Raw genomic sequence first — 21,011 nt, 5'->3', positions numbered from 1 at the left:
GGGGGGGGGGCTGCATTTTTAAAACAACTAACAAAATTTCAAAAGTAACAAAATGATATTGTTGCTTGGACATCAGACTCTGGAACTAACCATTCTTGCTGTAAAAATATCATTTCCAAGGCGAGCTAAAAGACCAAGACCTTCAGACGATGCTCTACGTTGTGACCCACAAATGTCTCCCTCTGCCAGAATACTCTGCCAAAATAATATGAAATTTATAAAATAAAAAAAGTATAACAACAATAGAATGGTCTTAACAACGCCAAATACAACAATAACAATTATCACTATCATCATCTTGATCACTAACATAGTTAATACCTGAAAAATAGACTGTGCTGAACTTATGATTTCTGGTCCTAGTGGTTGGGGACGTAATGAAAGCAAAGCCTGAGCAAGAGCAAGAGCAAGAGATCTTGATTATAAGATAAGGCCCCACAAAAGACTCTTTGAATAGATCAAAGTAGGATAAAGAGTACCTTGAATCCAGTTAGCAACCCCACACATATATTGGTGACACTGGCTGCATGCCATGATTGTTTCTTTCCAGCTTTCAAACACTGCTCTATTATTCCAAGAAGTGCGAGCATCCCACTACTATCCTGGGAAATGTAAATCCAGGTTACATCAACAACATTTAGATACAGAAGAAAACATGCAAAAACCAAACCATTACTACATCCACTACCTGAGCAGCAAATATTACTCCAAAACACAGAAGCATCTGGTTCACCAATGTCTTGCTTATTGTCTCCGGCTTCATGGTTAAAATAAATCCTCAGATTATGAAGTTAAGTGAGACAAGGAAAACATAGCAATGAAATTTAAGAACACACGTATCAACAACACTAGAAGAAAACTTTGACACCAAAGACATCTTGGCCTACTGGCGCTTCAGCTCCCTCCCAAAGGGGTGAGATTGGGTTCAGTACACTAAATCCCTTTTGGGGATGAATTTGGCTTTCTCTAGTAAAACAGAAGCTTTGACAAGTATGGAGGTGAATGACAGAAAATATAATTGGATAAAATTCATCAGAAAAGAACATTAATTTTACATCAACACCTAGTTGGGAGACTGATTTTTCTTTTTCTTTTTTGGATAAGTAATGAAAATATTATTAAACTATCAAAAAAAGTGTCACCCAAGTATACAAGAAGTATACACTAGGGACAAGAACAATCAAACACACAAATTACAAGCATCCATCCACCTTGTCCAGATATTGCCTATTCTGTAGTGTGGTTAGCCAATTCATGCATTCACCTTGAGTATCTCATATGGATGTTGTTTACTGTATTCTTCAATACTTGAAATAAACTCCTGGTCATACAAATGCAGATTTTTTTTTTGGGAAAGGGGGTGGGGGGGAGAGGGGGGGGGGGGGGGGGGGTGGTGGTTGGGTTCTATTACTAATAGAGGATCTACTACAGTACTATACCTATGTTCGATGAAATTTGGTCACTTAGAGAATCAAGAAACAAGCAGTTGTAGTCAGGCCCACTGCAGATCCTGAATTCCATGCAAAATGACTCATTGTATTTGTGAACTTCTTTGGGTGAAGATAATGTTAAGAGAACTAGGGTTTAAAACACAAGAGCCTATGCGATTAAATTGTGACAACAAGGCAGCTTCTAATATTGATCACAATTTTGAGATTGACAGACATTTCATCAAGAAGCCAGATCATGGTGTTATCTATACTCTATTTGTGAAGACAGGCGAGCAACTAGCAAATGTCTTAACAAAAGAAGTCTAAAGTAGAGCTTTTCATAATATGTGAAGCAAGAATTACAACACTTTTGAAGATGTGGAAGTCTAGGAAATGCAGGTGAATAATTATTTTCCTAGGTTACTTTGTGAATATTTGATTGTCTTGGGTCTCAGTTAAAATGGTACTATTAGAGTTTACTAAATCCCTTTTTTTCCTAGTAATTCTTTTGACTATCTTGTGTTTTTTTTTTTTTTTTTTTTTTTTTTCATGAGGTAGTTATTTCATACTAAAATCCTTTACTTATACTTAAAAAAAAAACAAGCTAGGCATGTGAAATATCTTCACCTCAGGTTGAGGGGGAGTGTTAGAATACATAGTTTATACACTAAGCATCCGTGTGGCATGATTAATTTTGCCAACTTATTTTACTATTCAGTTTATTTTTACTACTATAAATGGGTCTTACTACACTTTTTGGTACTATTCATGGGTCCTAGTATACTATTTCAACTAACTTTTACTTTCATCTACAATACTTTCAGCAAAAAGTTTTCAGTTTCAGCAAAATAAGCAAATCCTAAACAGAACCTAAGTATGAAATTTTTGCCCCTTGTGAGAGCATACTTATAATTTTCATATTAGCATATGATTGAGTAAGATAAAACCGATTAACCTAACCCAAAATTTTCTCCAAAATTCAACATTCACTTCATGGTTGGTTATGTTTGCTACTTAACCATGATATTTCTATAGCTTCGTCAAGATAGCAACCTGTAACTAGAAACACTTTAGCACTAGTGACTAACCACTCTTCTATTTCCAACCTTTATTTCCTTCTTTCTTTGATGTAGTACCCATTCAACTAAACTATTGGTTTCTCATCTTTCCACTAGTGAATGTGGTGGACCTTACCATGATATTGAGGAGACTGATAATCACATCTTCCAATTCGTAAGAGTGCAGGCCTTAGCTAAGAGAAACAATTATTACCTGAGGAAAACTAGAAAGCTCGTTCTCCCATACGCAAGGTATTAGGCCATCTTTTCCACCTTGAAAAGCCCGAAGTTCATCTTCAAACCAATCTCTAAGTAAATTAACAAGAAACAAATAGCTTGTGAAAGTGGGAAAGAATATAGAATCTGAGTTTGCCAAAAAAGGATTATAAAAAATTGATGCATTAAATCACAAGGTACAACAATGTTTATAGAAAACCAAAGGACCCATGAAATGAAAAGCTAAACACCTTCCAGGAATCCAGGGACCCAACCACGCATCTCGCTTGTCTAACAGCAACCGCAAGCATGAACTTTCCTCACATCCAGAAGCAACTCTTTCATTTTAAACCAACAAGAAGTTATGGAGAACCAAATCAGTCTCACAAAATGGGAAAAAAGATTTCCAAATTTGCCAGTCAAAGTCATTCAAGTTAAAGTCATATTAGTAGTCCAATTAAAAAAGGTAAATAAAAACTGTAACTAATCATTACCTGAAAGGAGTTGTGCACAACTGAATAATCCGGGGGTGGTCACTCTTATATGTCAATGGATCAGGCAGCGACTGATGAGCAATTAAAGTCTTGATTATAAGTATGTCTACTGCAGACTTCAAATTTGGCATCTCTTTAGCTGTTGCCACTGAAATGTAGGATAAAGCACTGGTTCCAAGATATGTTAGAACATTTTTATTACTGCATAAACAGTAGAACTTTTGGCCTAACACATTTGAGACTATTGGTAATCATACCTACTGAGGTATACAAGCACTGGTTGAAGTAAAATTCTACTGTTCGCAGCATTAGGAGAAATAAAGCACCTTACAAATGCCGTGAGTGCATCAACTGCAGCAGACCATACACTACAAAAAGACAAAAGGGGAACTTAAGATTTACAAACAATTATAGATCAAGTGTCTATTTGGGAACAACTTATTTAGCTGAAACTGAAAACTTTTTGTTGAAACTACTGTAAAGGTAAAAGTTAGCTGAATAATACAGTAGAACCCATAAATAATACCAAAAAGTGCAGTGGGACCCATGAGTAGCAAAAATAAGCTGAAATTTTCAGCTTGTCCCAAACGCATACCAAATTTAACACTATTCAAGAAATCACTTTTGGCAATATTATTTTGTTGTTATTGATATCAGTTGGTAATTGAATGTGGTAATTGGATGATGATAATTGACATCCAATAAAAGAGAAAAAAAATGACAATGAGCTGAAATTTTCAGCTTATCCCAAATGCACACCAAATTTAACACTATTCAAGAAATCACTTTTGGCAATATTATTATGTTGCTATTGATATCAGTTGGTAATTGAATGTGGTAATTGGATGATGATAATTGACATCCAATAAAAGAGAAAAAAAAATGACAATGACATCAATTACAAAATAATTAGGGGAATTTTACAAAATAAAGATATTTTAATAATATTTTTTGGCAAAATACAATGTGTCAAAACTATTTGGGAGAATAGCCTTTTCTGCAAATTGTGTTTTCAAAATAAAATCATTGAAATCATTAATCATGTCTTCAAGCCAAAATTTCAAACCTTGTGATTGTGTTTTGAACACTAAATTTTTGAAAGTCTATTTTTCAAAATGATTTATAAAAACAGAGCTATTTTGCCAAACTATTATTAAAATCATTATTTTGCAAAACACATTCAAATATGAAAACAAGAATAAATAAATAAATAAAATTTGCCATGAGTATACAGAATAAACTAAACTTCTGTAATATCCTCTTTTTTCATTTCCAGCTTCTAAAAGCAGTTTCCCAGTTTTGCTACCAACTCAGTGCATCATCTCCAAAGCTCTATAAGAAGTTCCCAAAGAACCAAGCAGCTTTTATTAGTAGCTCTATTGACCAAATCTCTCTAAAAAAAACCTCTATTACACACTAAATTCCAATCACAGAAAGCTCTAATACATTTAAGATTCCAAAAAACAATAACTACCATCCTCCCAAGCCCAAACAAGAAAACACATTTTTGCACACCACATATCATGCCAATACCAAATTCTTCATCCATATATAACAACAACCAAGCCTTAGTCCCAAAATTTTGGGTTTGGCTAGGTAACCTCAACAAACTAATCAAGGTCGGCAACACATATACTTTTTTGCCATTCTATCCAATCCAAAGTCATACTCTCATTTACCTCTTAAATTGACATGCCATTTTTTACTACTTCTACTATTTTATTTTAAGTCTTCCTCTATCCTTTTTTTTTTCCTTGGACTTGAATCAACTCACTCTTTCTCACTAATGCATTAATTGATCTCCAACTACCCGCATCTTTAGTGGTCCGTTTGGATTTAGGGAGAGGGAGGGGGAGTAGAGTAGAGTAGAGTAAAGTAGATTTAGCACAAAATTAGCTTATTTTTAGCCAACTCTACTCTACTCTCCTCCACTCCCCCTCCATCCAAACAGGCCATAAGTAACTTTTCTCATTTCAAATCCTATCTTTCCTTTTATTTCCACTTATCCATCTTAACATTTTCATTTCATATACAATCATTTTATGAACCTATTGCTTCTCAACAGCCAACATTCAATACCATAGAGCATAGTTTCTTATTGAGAAATCTTTTGAAATTTTTCCTTTAACTTAATAAGTATTCGACAATCACACGATACTACTTATGCACTTCTCCACTTCATCCACTATGCTTTTATCCTATGATTTACATCCTCTTCAATCTCTACATCCTTATGAATAATTGACACAAGATATCGAAAGCTCACTCTCTAGTATCTCTTGACCATAAGTCTTACAATCCATCTCATGAATTCTTCTTCCATCCACAGCATTGAAAATAACAAAAGCTGAAAATACATCCCATCCTACTCTAATACCTCTCCAAAACTCTAGTATTTCTCCAAAGATAATAGCTACTAGTCTTCATACTGCAGACTGCCTTTAACATCAATCTACCCCAAACTTATCCAAACAATCTGCCCCTCCCCATAACACCAAAGCCATTTAAACAATAGTGCTTAATTCTCTCAAACACAAGCCCCCAAGAAAAATAGGAGAACACGTCTTTATATAGTAAAGTTTATTTGAAAAAATAAGAGAAGAGAAAGGGTTCTACCCAAGTACAGGAGAAGTATACTAAGTGTATAACACAAAAGCAAAAGAAAATAGCATGCAAAGAGTTAAGATACATAGCTACTGAAAACTTCATGAATCCAAGTATCCCACAACAGATAATTCCATAGACTTCGAAGTCCAATCAAGTAAAGATTTTGGCAATATATACTTCAATTTCTCTGCACTCAATTCTTGCCCCTCAAAGCACCTAGCATTCTGCTCTCTCCAATGACACCATATGAGACACATCGGAACTGTCTGCCATATACCCCCATTGAATCTTCATCCGAGCCAACCCTTCCAACACACAAATATCTCTTGCAGTGACAATGGCATTACCCAAGAAACACCAGATAAACATCATAGACTGCTTCTCCCAAGTCACATCACATTGCAAGAATAGATGGTTCACATACTCACCAAGTTTCTAGCATAATAAGCATCACTCCATAGTAATTAAACCCATCTTCCTTAAATTATCAATTGTCAAAATCCTCCCCCATGCCACACCCCATGAAAAAAATGCCACCCTTGGTGGAACACTAACTTTCCAAATACTTTTCCATGGAAAGCCTGCACTTCCCCTCCCCTTCTCAAAACGCTGTAGTAGGTCTTCACTTCAAAACCTTGCATGGCAAAGAAAGCTACAACAACTTGTCGGCATTCCCAGACCGAATCTTTGTTGCATACAGGTCCTCCAACAGCTGGGCCACAACATTGACTTCCCAATCTTGCACCGCACAGCTGAAAATTGGATTTGAATGCCGCTAATCATGACGAAATTCCACATAATCTTCCTTTGTGGCTTCACTATCTCATGCAATGAGAAATAAATTGGGATATTTTTCTCCTTAAGAGAAGCGCCCCTCAGCCAGACATCAAACCAAAACCTAACTTTAGTGCCATCTCTTACATAGCATTTCATGAACCACGCAAAAATCTTCCAACCCCTTAAATCCCACCCCATATGGTATCCTCAACTCACGCAACCACCAAAACTTGATATTTAATCCATACTTTATGTTTGTTACTCATCTTCATAAAGTTGTATCTTCTAAAGTATAACACTGCAACCACTTACCCAACAAGGCAAGATTATGTGGCAATAGCTTCTTTATCCCTAAGCCTCCATAGCACACGAGTGCAACAAGTATTCCAATTAACCAAGTGAAATTTAAATTCGTCTCCAAACCCACCCCAAAGAAAACCCCATTGGAGCTTTCCATTCTATTGGCCCCACCAGCTTCCAATGGGAAGAAAGATAAGAAATAAGTAGGAAAACTAGATAACATATTCTTGATGAGTGTAAGCTTAACCCTTTCGATAAGTACAATTTTTCCATCTAACCAATCTCCTTTGCAAGCGTTCTATGATGGGATCCCCAAATGGATTGTAGTTTGAATGGGGCTTCAAGAGGTAACCCCCAAATACTTCATCAAGACAGAAGAAACACTACATCAAAGAATTCCTGCCAATTCCTGAATATCTTGTACCTCCCCAACAAGTACTATTTCTAATTTTCTTAAATTTGTTCCGACCCCAAACATATGAGAATACACCATAGATACTGGAGATTCATGGAATTGGCCTCACAAAAAATTAGAGTCATTTGCAAAGAAAATGTGAGATATTACCATTCTTTCCCATCAAACATTCAATAGAAAACCACTAAAATATCCTCATGATACTGTTCGGGCTCAAAACTTCCATAATAACCACAAATAACAGATCCCCCTAACATAAACCCCTGCTGCTAGCAAAAAAACCAGTGGGAATGCCATTCACCAGAACCGAAAATTTAACTGTGGAAAAACAAAATGCTATCCACTTTCTCCACCTTTCCCCAACCAATTCCACACCATTTAAGCAAATACAATAAGAAAAACCCAGTTAAATGGGCCTCCTCCACATCATGTTTACATAAAATCCCAGCTCAAACAAACTTCAAGCGACTACCCAGACACTCATTAGCGATGAGAACTGACTCAAGTAGTTGTCACCCTTGAATGAAAGCATTTTGCATATCTAACACTATCTCTCCCAGTACTCCTTTCAATCTATTAGAACACCTTTGCTAGGACTTGTACACACACACACACACACACACACACTATATATATATATATATATATATAAAGTAGGAAACCTTTCTAAGGAAGAGCCCATTGGACTCGCCTTTAGCGAATAAAACCTACGGGCAACTGACCCTACACATCGTAATCCAGGGGCGTCCATTCCTGACGAGCTAAGCAGTTTATGCTTATGCCCAAGAGCAAGCATTAAATAATTTATTACCACATTCCAATGGGATTGTCTCTGCAATGGGATGTCCACAACCTCCAAAATTCTCATATTTCTTTTACTGTAAATAAATCACATCAAACGAAAAAGGAATTGCCCTCAAAGTTACATGTCCTCTGCTATTACCAGCCACCTCTCTCTTGCACTTAGAACATTTCAAACACAGGCTCAAGGATTTAGCAACATCAAAAAGCAAACAGCAGGAATAAAACTCACAACAAAGACACTTCAGTTTTCTCCTCTCCAAATATATCACAACTACATCGCCTTGTATTATTTTCTTAAATTATAAGTAGTTCAAAACAACAACACCTCATTTTCTCTTAGATAAAACTTGTCCCAAGATAGTTCAAGATTGTAATGCACATAAACACATATATTGTCACAAGCTCACTACAGATCCTACAAGCTAGTAAGCAGAATGCTTCTGTGCAGGACTACACCATACTCAATATATTGACTTACCGTATCCTAAATGTTAAATCTCCAGTTTGCACGATTTCATGTGCAGGATTTCCACTGAACACAGTAACCCATAAGGAAAGAATATCAAAAACCTGGTCTTCAAGCTCCTGCTGGGATAAAATAGCACATTTAGTTCTTACACCAAACAAAAGAACAGAGAGATGACTAAGTACCTCCTTTGGCATGGAAGCTAACAGTGATGACAAAAGTAACCATCCAGCTTCTTTTTCAACTGTGGAGGCCACAGGGTTTCGACTAGATTCCGTCAGCATCTTTTTTGAAACTTCGAGCACTGATCTGGGCAATCTGTGCAAAACAACAAGATACTACTGCTTATACTGCTATATTCTAAAAAGAACAATGATCTTCATGTGACAATAAACATTTCAATCATTTGTTATCTAACATGGTGACTGCAAGAAAAATGGCATGCCTACAACATGCAAATTCAGGGCACTAGCGCAACAAAGTTGTAACAAATATATATATATATATATATATATTTGATAGGTAAGAATAATTTTATTGAAAAGAGACTACTTCATTAAAAAAGACACAAAGTAGCCTTAAGAATTACGTCATGAAAAAATATCTACAAATGAATGGACTATATGAAAGATCAAAAGCCACACTACAATGTATCAAAAGGTGGTCCAATCTCCCTATGACAACAGCACATACAACACCAACTCACCATTAAATAACCCTTCTTGATAAAGTTATCACGAGTAAGAATTTCCCCCCATGCCACTATCCACACAAAAAAGACACTCTTCGAGAGGCCTCAACCCTCCATATGGCTTTCCAAGGGAAAGACATAGGGGTTGAACCATACTCATAAAAAGAACATACAATGAATTCCCCACTACCTCGTAACTTCCATCTCATCTTGTCTTCCCCCTCCCTAATGGGAAAATGAGATTCTAACAAATGGAGGAATGAAGCTACCCCATCAATCTCCCAATCATTAAAATTTCTTAGGAATCACAAGCCCCAACACCTCTGATCTCTCCAATAAAAATTCCACATAAGCATCATTATCCACAACTGTTTCAAATAGTAGTGGAAATGTCATCTTCCAAGGTTGATCTGCACACCAACAATCATGCCAAAAACGGATACGATTACCACAGCCCACGTCAAATTGAATGCACTGCATAAAACAATCTCCAAGCATTCTAATACTTTTCCACAACCCATAACCATGAGCACCTTGGACAGGTTTCGAATACCACCCACCCCCCCCTCCCCCCCCCCCCCCATATTTTACAGTGACTACCCATCTCCACAATCAGTCTCTCTCCAACTGAAACCACCATAACCTCTTACCCAACAAGGATTGATTCAACATGGTAAGTTTCCGAATACCTGACCCTCCACTAGCCATGGACACAAGTTATCCCATCCAACCAAATGATGTTTGAACTCCTCTCCTAAATGACCCACAAAAAATTCCTCTGTAACCTCTCTATTCTATTCACCACACTAGTGGGAATGGGGAAAAAAGATTATAAAAAAAAATATGTAGGCATGCTAGAAAGTATGCTCTTCAGACATGTCATCTAACCCCTTTTGATAAGTACAACCTCTTCATTTTTTACCAAATCCCATCCTCTCCAATAAATAGACAAGAAACTCAATTAACATGATCATATAAGCTTTTTCTATATCCAGCTTGCAAATAATGGCAAGAATGTGGCCTTCTATCTAGCTATCCACACGCTCCTTAGCAATAAGCACCGAATCAAAATCTACCTCACCTACAAATGCATTTTGTGGTGCAAATATAACTGTCCAAAACCCCTTTCAATCTATTAGCCAACACTTTTGACACAATTTTATATGCACTTCCAATTAAACTGATGGGTCTAAAATCCCTTATATTAATAGCATTTATCTTCTAAGGGATTAACGATATAAATAAAGCATTAAGGTATTTTTCGAACTTAAAGATTTATGGAATTCCTCAAGAACAGCAAACACATCAGCTTCAACCACCCTCCAATAATGCTGGATGAAAGCAATGTTGAACCCATCTGGGCCTGGAGATTTGTCCCCCTCAAAATTCTACACTACCTATGTTATTTCTTCCTTCTCAAACAGCCTCTCAAGTAAGCACACTGCACTCATCTTTCCCAATACTAGCCAAATTAGGCCCATTCAACCGTTGGTCTCCATCCTTATGTTTCTTGATACAAGAATTCATAAAATTGAACCACCTGACCCTTCACCTCCTCATAAACTATTCCCTCTACCAACAACCCAAATGATTATATCTTCAGTGAGAATTAGCCACTTTGTGAAAATATTTAGTGTTATTATCTCCTTTTTTTCAGCCAAATAGCTCTTGATTTTTTTCTCCAAGCTATCTCTTCCAAGGAAATAAGATGATCAATCTCATCTTTTACCTCCTCTCTTTTATGCTTCTCCTCCAAGGTAAGTCCATGCAAGCCTTCATTCTCATCTAACCTCGACACTTCACCCAACAACCTCTTTTTATTAACCCCTACATTCCCAAATTCCATTTTGTTTAATCTTTTTAGATCCTCCTTTAGAGCTTTTAGCTTCTAGGCAAGAACAAAACTAGGGGGACCTCAAAAAGAATACCGACTCCACCAAGCCCGTACTTTCTCATCAAATCCTTTTGTTTTCAGCCACATGTTCTCAAATCGGAAAGGACTCTTTCCATGCACCATGCCCCCGCCTCAACCAAATCAGACTATAATCAGAAAGGAGGCATGGTAGAAGCCACTGAGAAACATCTGAAAATTTATCCTTCCAATCTCCCAAAACTAAGATCTTATCATATATGAGACATAGAGGGTGGTTCTATACCACTAAACCATGTAAACAATCCCCTTTCCAATGGTAAGTATAACAAGTTTATTTTTTAATCATTAAATAAAAACTTTATTGAAAAAAAATATATACAAGAAGCAGAAAAACAAATTCCTTGGTACCCAGGGAGTGTACAAGGAAAGCAAAAGCCTACCCAAAATTACATAAATCTACAAAATCTAAAACAGAGGATATGGCAAGACCACTCCACGCAGTCCTCCATTCAAATAAAGACAGAAGAAAAGAGCGCTTCAACCCAATAACAGAATGCTCCTCCCCTTCAAAGATTCTAATATTCCGTTCCCACCATATTTTCCACATAATATACTTAACTACACCCCAAACAGATGCCTGCCTATGTTGCCCAACACCTCTATGCCAACAAGCAAGCAACTCAACCACTTGCTTAGGCATAACCCAGGAGATACCAAATAAACTAAATACAAAGGACCATAAATCAGAGGCATAAGTCTAACAAGTTAAGCTCTTCAATAAATTCAAAGAACTCAAACATGGCAGAGCTAAATCTACTACGTTCCAATTGTTCAGAAGGGAATCTATCCACATTAAAATCCCTTAATAGACACCATGGTATACTCCACCTTTGCTGCACCAGGGTGGTTCTATACCACTAACCACCTTTGCTGCACCATGGTATACTCCACCATGGTATTCATCCCACAATTTTTTTTTTTTTTTTTGATAAGTAAATTCATCCCAAAAGTTATATCTGATACTATCATCATTGGGTCCATAGACTCTAGTGCATATCCACTCAAACCCATCTTCCACCCCATTCCACCTAGCTAACATTGAAAAATTCAACCCCCGAAAGAATCAATCCTTTCCAATACCCTTGTTTCCCATGACAAAAGCACCCCTCAGGCTGTGCCATTTGCATTGAGTACTACCCAATCCATAAACAGATATTTATTGAAAAGGGCTAGGGGATCTTTGGTAAGGGGGAACCAAAAACAAAAGTGATAATATAGCGTCATCAAAGAAAGGTTTTGCTGCTGCTAGCTACACAACCGAGTCGACTTATACTACAACCATAGGCCCCTCTCTTCTTTTTTTTTGATAGGTAACAGCCATAGGCCCCTCTTTATCATGAACCTCCATTGGAACAGCACTAATAGATTTTTAGTATTATAAGACTACCACTGTCTTGCATTTCTTAGATCTACAAGACAGAGCCCCTGCATGTCTTAATGTTAACTAAAACAGCCAATCATTGGAAAAAAAAAAAGAGTAAATATAATAAGACACAAAGCAAGCAGAACGTCTTACTACCCATAAAAGACATGATATCCACTTATTACCCGTTAAGTTGAAGTATAAGGTATTAGGTTTGAAGGAGAAACAAGAAGAGTGGAGAGAGAGAGAGAGAGAGAGAGAGAGAGAGAGATGCTGCGTTAATCAGTCCCTCAACCAAGCACATCTTCATATTAGATTGATATGGCAAGATTTCAAGAATAACCGTACACTAATATAAAATAGGACAAAATTTAGCTACAAAATTAATTGCAGCCTAAGACTACAACCTTAATAAAATAAACAATACTACATGTTTTGAAAATCTAACCGTTGAATTGCATGTTCTTTACACTCTTAATACACATGTCAAATTTTATGTCAATCAAATATTATTTACTATATAATCTATAAGCTCATATTTTATTCATAATTTTAAACTACAAAAACTTGCAATTTAAATAATTTATTGATGACATAGTTATTAATCTTTAATTTTCTAAAAATTTTACAAGCATGGAAGATATAAGAAAAATATGTAATCTAATAGTGAATTTGTCCAAATTCATCACCAATAAAAAGATATTGAGTAAAGTTGTAGCCTTTAACTAAACTTTGTCCTATAAAATAACATGTGAATATAAAATAACATGGGTAACTCTAACATATTGATGCAAGACAACCAGAACAAAACTAAACAACGGAAAAATAAATGGAAATGACCTAGAAGTCAACACCTAAGCCTGGCTTGGAGTCAACACCAAGCGAGGAAACCACTAGGAGTCAGCACGACCAAAGAGAGACCAAACGGCCATTTTTTCATTCATCGAAATATCAACTACCTCCTCAAGGAGTACAATAGGTTGCTTATAAAAAATTACTAAACCCTAGTTCTAATTGACTAGGACACTCTAATTGTCTTATTACAAAAATAACCTTACTTCCAAATTAAAATACTAATATCTCAATAAACTACTAGGACCTAAAACATAAAAATACAATTGACTTGCAAACATAAAAAATACTAAATAAAAAACTTCTTGCATCTCCCGCATTATTCTCCTCTAGTTGGAGAAAACTCGACCTCGAGTTTTAAAGCATTGAAGGATTAGGATGCTGACAAGTAACACTTGCTTCAATTCTGGAATCACCTTAGGGAGAACAAGGAAAAGAAAAACCTTGAATTCCACCACATCAAACTCATTTGGAATAACCAAATCAATGTGTGGAATCAATATAATCTCATCTTGGACCTTATGAACTATAGGAAACAGTGGTTTTAACCTCTTCGACTTCAGCAAGATGTAGATCCTCTAGCACCATGGAGGGTTGATCAGAAGCACATTCAACAACTTCAAGTTTCACATCATGTGCACCCTCAAGCTTACTGCGTTTTTTTTTTTAGTTGGTGCCATTATCTTTTACTAGCTGGGCGTTATTCCTAGTGATTATTTGCTCCCCCAATTTCCACAACATAGGTGAAACATTTTGATTTTTCTTTCTTACACTAGCAAAAACTAAACTAAGAAGATCCAAGGAAATGTCTTCACTTTCATCTATGACCAGATTCATAATTGTTTCCATGGCTGAAAGTACAGCAAGTGGATAGTTGGACCTAATTATCTTCAAGAAACTTTGAAACATCTCAACAACCAATGCATCACACTCAAGATCCAGCATCACCAAGCATAAGTTAACCTTTGCAATGGTATCAAGAATTGATACCACCTTCTTATAAGAGCAAGTAGACACATGAGACATTTTCAAATGCTACCACAATCAACTGAAATATTTCTTTCATTTGCTCATCCTTATATGGGGCATCTGGTACTGTTATCCTTGTAATCTCAATAAAGCGAGATACAACTGAAACCTTCACATCCATTTCAGCATGTCTCAAAAGTTTATTAGTGATCAATGCCTTCACTGAGGGAAAAAGTGCATCTCGCATTGCTCCACATATGCTAACAAATTTTCAACTTCATCAAGAAGAGTGAGAAGATCATCAATGGAGGAAGGAGTGTTAAGGAGTCTATTCCCAGCCTCCTTAATCTGCTTCTCAAATTCTCTATCCTTAAGCTACTTCTCAAGTTCTCTATCAAAGGAAGTCATTTTGCAGCTCCAACTTAGAGGCACAGTACACAAAGACTAAAACTTAATTTTCTACCTTTTTATTTTTGGTCAGGCAAGGTTTTATGGTTCGGTATAGTACTGGGTTGTCAAACAATAGGCTTAGGCTTGCATTTGTTAGGAAATGGGGCTGATGGGTGGACTTTTAAAGGGAAAAATGGGCCAAGTAAAGAATTTTTTTTTTTTTTTAACGGGTTTGTGCTGGGTTTAATGGGTCGGTCACAAGTTATGTATCACGTGAGGTCATATGGATTGGGTATCGCAAAGAGAAGTGTGCTGGGATTTTAGGATTTTAACACAGGCTATTTACAAGTTACCTTACAGGCTATTTACGAGTTACCTTACATGATCGGATTGAGCTTGGTGTCGCAGTTGGGTTCGGCAAAGTCTCGACCACGGCTCTCATGAGTTTGGTGGGCTTGTGGCAGCGCGGAACAGAGGTGATGGTGGTGGTGTGCTAAGCAAACTTCATGAAAGAATTTGACTAGATCTGACGGGGCATTTGTTGGTGGTGGTGGTGTGGTGCGACGGCGGCGATGGGCTCTTATCTGTCTACTCTCTTAGTGGTTGCAAGGGATTTGGAGACTTGAATGTGGGTTCTAGACTAGAGGTTTTTGGTTGGCTTCAAAATCGAGGTTTTTTAATGGGAAACATAACTGTATGACAACTTTCTTGTACCAAGTAGAAAAATGACAGAGACAACCAAAACAAAACTAAACAACGGAAAAATGACACAGGACAACCACCAGATCGATGTCCTGTGTCATTTTTCACTATAGTGATGCTTCAAACAGATCGGTGTTTGCTCTGATACCAAAACTGACGCAAGACAACCAGAACAAAACTAAATAACGGAAAAATGAATGGATATGACCTAGGAATCAGCACCTAAACCTGGCTTGGAGTTAACACCAAGCGGGGAAACCATCAAGAGTCAGCACCTAGGATGGACCTCGAGTCAACACCAGTCCAAAGAGAGACCAAACGGCCATTTTTTATTCATCAAAATATCAACTCTCTCCAAAAGGAGTATAATAGGAGGAAACGTTAATTGCCTTATTACAAGAATAATCTTGCTTCCAAATTAAAATACTAATAGCCTCATAAACTACTAGGACCTAAAACATAAAAATACAATTGACTTGCAAACATAAATAATACTAGATAAAAATATTCTTGCGTCTCCCACATCACATATCCTTCATGTACCAGTACACATCTATCATATAGACTACTTAATCAATTATGCTCTAGCAACTACAACTTTTGATATTGGAAAACATGAAATTGACCTTTCCCAACATGGCATGTATACAAAACCATCTCTAGGAGCTCATGCATGTCAATTCAGAGAGCTATACTACAATTAACTTTGTTGTACTTTGGTGAGAACATTGACCTTTAGTAAGAAATCCTTCAAGAAGGGAGAAATAGAAATTACAAGAATAGGGAAAACCAAGCTAAGGCATTAGGGATATATAAATGAAACAATATTATCCGAAACAAAACATTGTACAAGTATAAAAATACATGGTTTTCAGAAATTTAAACACAATTTAGTAGCTTCCTTACCACTCTTCATCCACCTAAAATTCAAAAATATCGTCATTAAATTTTATAATTAATAAGTCTCGTACATATATCACTTCACTCTTCTTTGTCTCATGTTTCAAAATCAACTGATCATAGTAGATTTGAATATATATATATATATATATATAATAAAATAACAAGAAGGGATGATATATATGAATCAAAACTGTAATTCCTAGAATTTTCTTGCACAGCATTTTTCCAACAATACCCCTTATATCAAGATCATGTACAATTTCGAAAATTTAAGGGTCTAATAAAACTATAGATACATGACATCATTTAGGGAGGCTCTTTGGAGAGAGTTACTGGAGAAAAAATATGGCAGTTGGGTGAAGGTTGGCTTCCTGTACGATCAGTGGTCCTAATAGGATAAGTCTATGGAAATTTATCAGTCAGGAGGGGTTGGGGAATGTTTTCTCGTTTTACTAAATTTGAAGTGGGTGACAGCACATAAATTCATTTCTGGCATGATATATGGTGCGGTGAGCAACCTTTGAAGGTGACTTTCACAATTGATTCGCATGGCTTGTAATAAGGAGGCTTTGGTGACTGATCATAAGTACTAGTTCAATGATCAATTGCAGTGGCAAATTAATTCCATGAGAACTCAGCAGGGTTAGGACTTTGGGAGTTGGAAGCTGTATTATCTTTTACTAACCTTCTCTATTCCACTAAACGTAGGAGGGATTGAGACGATAAGGACAGTACCCCTTTTCCTTGGAAAGTATAAGGTAGATTAAGGTAGAGGTGACAAAATTGCACACAACCCATGAACCCGACACGAAACTAGCAGGTTATGGGTTGAGGCTTAATGGGTTCATGTCATATTCGGGTCGTGTCACGACTGACCCATTTAATAAACGAGTTGGGTTAGCGTTCAACACATAAAACCCGTTTGACCCGTTTAATTAAATGACATTTTACCAATATACCCTTCAAACTCTAGGTATATAAACTTATTAGTTGTTGTGGTTTTTTTTTTTTTTTTTACATATTGTGATTGATTATTTGTGATATTGAGATATGCTTTAGTTTTAAATGATTATTTGTGATGCAGTTACTCGTTAGTTTTGATTTTATATTAAATTTTTTTTTTTTTTTATAAGTAAGAAGAGAATATTATTGATAAAAGAAAAGCAAGAGAAACACAGAGAGTTCACGGTAGTGAACAAGGAAAAGAAGAAACAAAAAAGACAAAAGCAGCCCCTAATCTATTCTAATAAATATTCTTATTATGGATTTTAACCTATCAAAAAAAAAATTCTTCTTATGGACGTCAGCCTGGAATTCCATACTAACCACGGATAAACTTATCAAAAGGAAGCTGGTGGTCATTAATAGATGTATAATGTGCAAGTGTAGCTGTGAAATAGTAAAACACCAGTTAGCATTGTCATATAGCTCGAGCGTTAAGATATTTTGAACACACAGCTTTGGAACTAATTTGAGAGATTCAAAGGCAAGTGATAGATTTGTTGATCATTTGGAGAGGAGCGTGTGGTAGGCCTCAAAACCAGGATGTTTGGCAAGCTACTCCTCACTGCATCTTGTGGATTATATGGAGATAGAGAAATTACTGGACTTTTCAGAATGAAAAGAAATCTATGCAGGAATTTAAGAATAGTTTTTTGAGATCTAGTTTGAATATTGTACCATAATTTTTTTTTTGGGGGGGGGGGGGGGGGGGTGTATCATGCAATTCCAATGTTGATTTTTTGGATCATCTTTTCTAATAGATTATTTTACTTTTCAAATAAATAATAGTTTATGCACATTCAATAGCTGGGAGAGCATCAGTTTGGATCCTAGAATTCAAAGAATTATAGTTATGCCAAAACAAGAAGTACAAAGGATTCCAATTGGTTTTAAAACCTCGTAAGACGACTAACACCATGCCATTAGTCCAAGCATGACCCAAAAATATGTTACGATATAACTAATATAAATTTTGTATACGTATATATTCATGTGTCTTGAAAGTACATAACAAAACAAAGACCAGTACCTAGCTGGATAACCATGAGGTAACTTTGGTGAAATGGAAACCAAGGCTGCCAACACAGTAGCTTGCCCATGCAAAGAATCAAGGTCAAATTGCAAATTGCTTCCCTACAAAAACATAATAAGCCAATTAATCAAACATATTTTGCTTGCAAAGGCAGAAATCAATCAAAAGCTTTTGATATATCAAACACACTACAATTCAAAGCTGGGTGTAGTAGTGCTTATGTTGTATGATAGTAGTTCATTTTACTTGTAACAACCATTATCACTTGTAACAAAGTTAATTAACTGATAGATTGTTAGTGATAAGTACAATAGCCTATCAGTTAGATGAGTCTGTTAGGCTCTAGCCAATCCAATGGCAGGCTCATGTAACTAACTTCCTAGCCAATTAGCAGCTTGCATATGTAACTATAAATAATAAAGACCACCGTCATTGTAACTAGTGGAATTTGAGTGAATAAACCCCATACCCAAGAGGTATTCTTTCCAAGAGTGTCTCAAAGAGCTAGCCTAACCTTTCATTCTCTAAGCAACCTAGCATTCCAAACAACAAATCAATCATCCAATTCCCTCCATCACCCTCCACCATACTCTTACAAGAGAAAGAGATGTCATTAGAGCTAGAGCCTTTTTTTTATCACTGAGATACACATACCCAGTGGGTATCAAATACATGACCTCCATCTACCTAGCACTTGCAAGGAGAGAAGGTGTCAGGTGAGCTAGAGCTCATTGGTGCCATTTGAGCTAAAACTAATTAAGTTGTTACATAAATTCAACTCTACTTTCCAGTTCCAAGCATAACCCGAGTCGATTCTAATACTACCAGCTTAATTCAACTCAATAGAAATCATACAGAAAAGGAACCCCAAAGGCCAAGTTCAATTATAGATGGAACACCACTAATTTCATGAAACATTTAAATTCAAGCTACTCTTTCTTTTTTGATAAGTACAAAAACAATTTATTAAAAAAACAAAATTAAGTACACCAGGGGGGTACTCAGGGAGAATTACAAACAGTTCTCAACCTACGATGTTCAACCAAATCTAAAAGAGAAAAACAAGAAAAAGGATGAAAAGCAACACTCCAATCTACTTGTCTATCCGCATATAATCCTTGACAGGAAACCTATTCAGTTTTTGGTCAGTTAGACCAGCAAGACAGAAAGGTAGCTCATTTGTAAAAGTTTCAACTGGATGTGGATTGTGGTGGGGAATTTAACTGAGCCTCAAAGATGAAGTGGATATCTAGTATGACATGGAACACAATCTAAACACACTGTCATTTAAACAACACTGGACACCATTTCTGCATGCAATTGCATCTCCCAAGCTAATCTCTTGAGAATGAATGTTAAATTGTAAGACTAATAATTTTGAGAACATAGTTTCCCCTCCCTCGTTCATTCTGGCCACTGGTCCTAAAGACTATAGTAGTCACATTTAAACTAATATAATCCCACTCCTGATTTCAGACAGCACAAATGGCAACATGTTTTTAACTGAATTTAGTAGAAGAAACAACTGAGAGGAATATCACAGCAGAACCACAAGGTTGACAATCCATTCATAGAAGAAAAAACTACCTCCTGTCTACTAGGGTTGCTCCTCTTTTTTCCAATGTTTAATAAATTATTTACTAGCTCATAAGAAAAAATACTCTGAATATAGTTACCAAGCAGCACTCAAATGAAAAAGTCACTACTAGGAGTGAGAAATACTGTGAGGATCAGGAAAAGATTAAAAACTTAGCAATCATAGGGAACATTCAGCTAAAACACAAATTAGATGCAGTAAAACTAATCAAACTGGGTAAATTTCGTACAGCATTATGACTAATATAAAAAAGTTTTGGGGGAAAAAAAGAGCTAAAAGAAACCAAATGACTTTCACTTTTTGTAATCTTAATTAGATGAATCCAGATATAATCAAAACAAGGATAAACAAGAAAATGGGTAAAAAAAGGTAGCCAGAACAAAGGTTTCCCATATAATTTATAAACTTTACCTTTTCAAAAGAAACATTCTCTCTCAAAGCATTTAGCGTGGTCACCCCATAAGAAATCAAACCACCAACACAGGTTGGATCAACCTCAGCCAATGCACGCAATGCCAAAGCAGCCTCAACGCGTACCTAAACATAAATGTATTTAGTGTTCAACAAACATCAAAGAGCAATCAGATGACTTTGAACATTGCCACCTTAAGCATAAGTAAAATATGATTTAATTAAGCAAAAGATCTTGACATCAATGCCAGTGGCAAATCAATTCACAAAAGACAAAATTTATAATAAAAAATCATTATTAAAAAAAAAAAACAATAATATTCCAACTCATTATACCATAATTCATTCCAAGTAGAACCTGAGAAGGAAACAATAACCGAAGATAGAACATGAAGAAAAAACAATGAAATATGAAACACTAACATTATAACTAGTTCTGTGATAAATCTAAAAATCAATGAACAAAATCAAATTCTATCACATGCTACACAGACCTTGTATATGTCCAATTTACATAACAACCCTGGTTGACCAGACTTCAATCTACTGTCAAGACATTCATTAGCAATAAGGACGGAATCAAGAATCTGCCTATTTA

At 36.1% G+C, this 21,011-nt stretch overlaps 1 protein-coding gene across 4 annotated transcripts in view; it reads right to left on the bottom strand.

Annotated features, from left to right (window-relative positions):
* Positions 1 to 21,011, bottom strand: part of LOC115975809 (protein SWEETIE) — a 71,074-nt gene that overhangs the window by 26,266 nt on the left and 23,797 nt on the right. For 3 of the 4 annotated variants that reach the window (XM_031096798.1, XM_031096800.1, XM_031096801.1), the window contains 12 exons: positions 20,414 to 20,539; positions 18,403 to 18,506; positions 8,753 to 8,885; positions 8,580 to 8,689; positions 3,456 to 3,566; positions 3,199 to 3,366; positions 2,956 to 3,042; positions 2,703 to 2,796; positions 689 to 757; positions 480 to 602; positions 322 to 390; positions 91 to 195 (listed from right to left, as the gene is read on the bottom strand). In XM_031096798.1, the coding sequence (XP_030952658.1) occupies positions 91 to 195; positions 322 to 390; positions 480 to 602; positions 689 to 757; positions 2,703 to 2,796; positions 2,956 to 3,042; positions 3,199 to 3,366; positions 3,456 to 3,566; positions 8,580 to 8,689; positions 8,753 to 8,885; positions 18,403 to 18,506; positions 20,414 to 20,539 (1,299 nt within the window). The remainder of the gene's footprint in view (positions 1 to 90; positions 196 to 321; positions 391 to 479; positions 603 to 688; positions 758 to 2,702; positions 2,797 to 2,955; positions 3,043 to 3,198; positions 3,367 to 3,455; positions 3,567 to 8,579; positions 8,690 to 8,752; positions 8,886 to 18,402; positions 18,507 to 20,413; positions 20,540 to 21,011) is intronic. The other variant, XM_031096799.1, reaches the window with a different exon arrangement.

This window comes from Quercus lobata, chromosome 2 (genome assembly GCF_001633185.2).
Source record: "Quercus lobata isolate SW786 chromosome 2, ValleyOak3.0 Primary Assembly, whole genome shotgun sequence".
Classification (NCBI taxonomy): domain Eukaryota; kingdom Viridiplantae; phylum Streptophyta; class Magnoliopsida; order Fagales; family Fagaceae; genus Quercus; species Quercus lobata.
The sequence above is the reverse complement of the archived record's forward strand: the minus strand, read 5'-3'. Positions and strand labels throughout refer to the sequence as shown.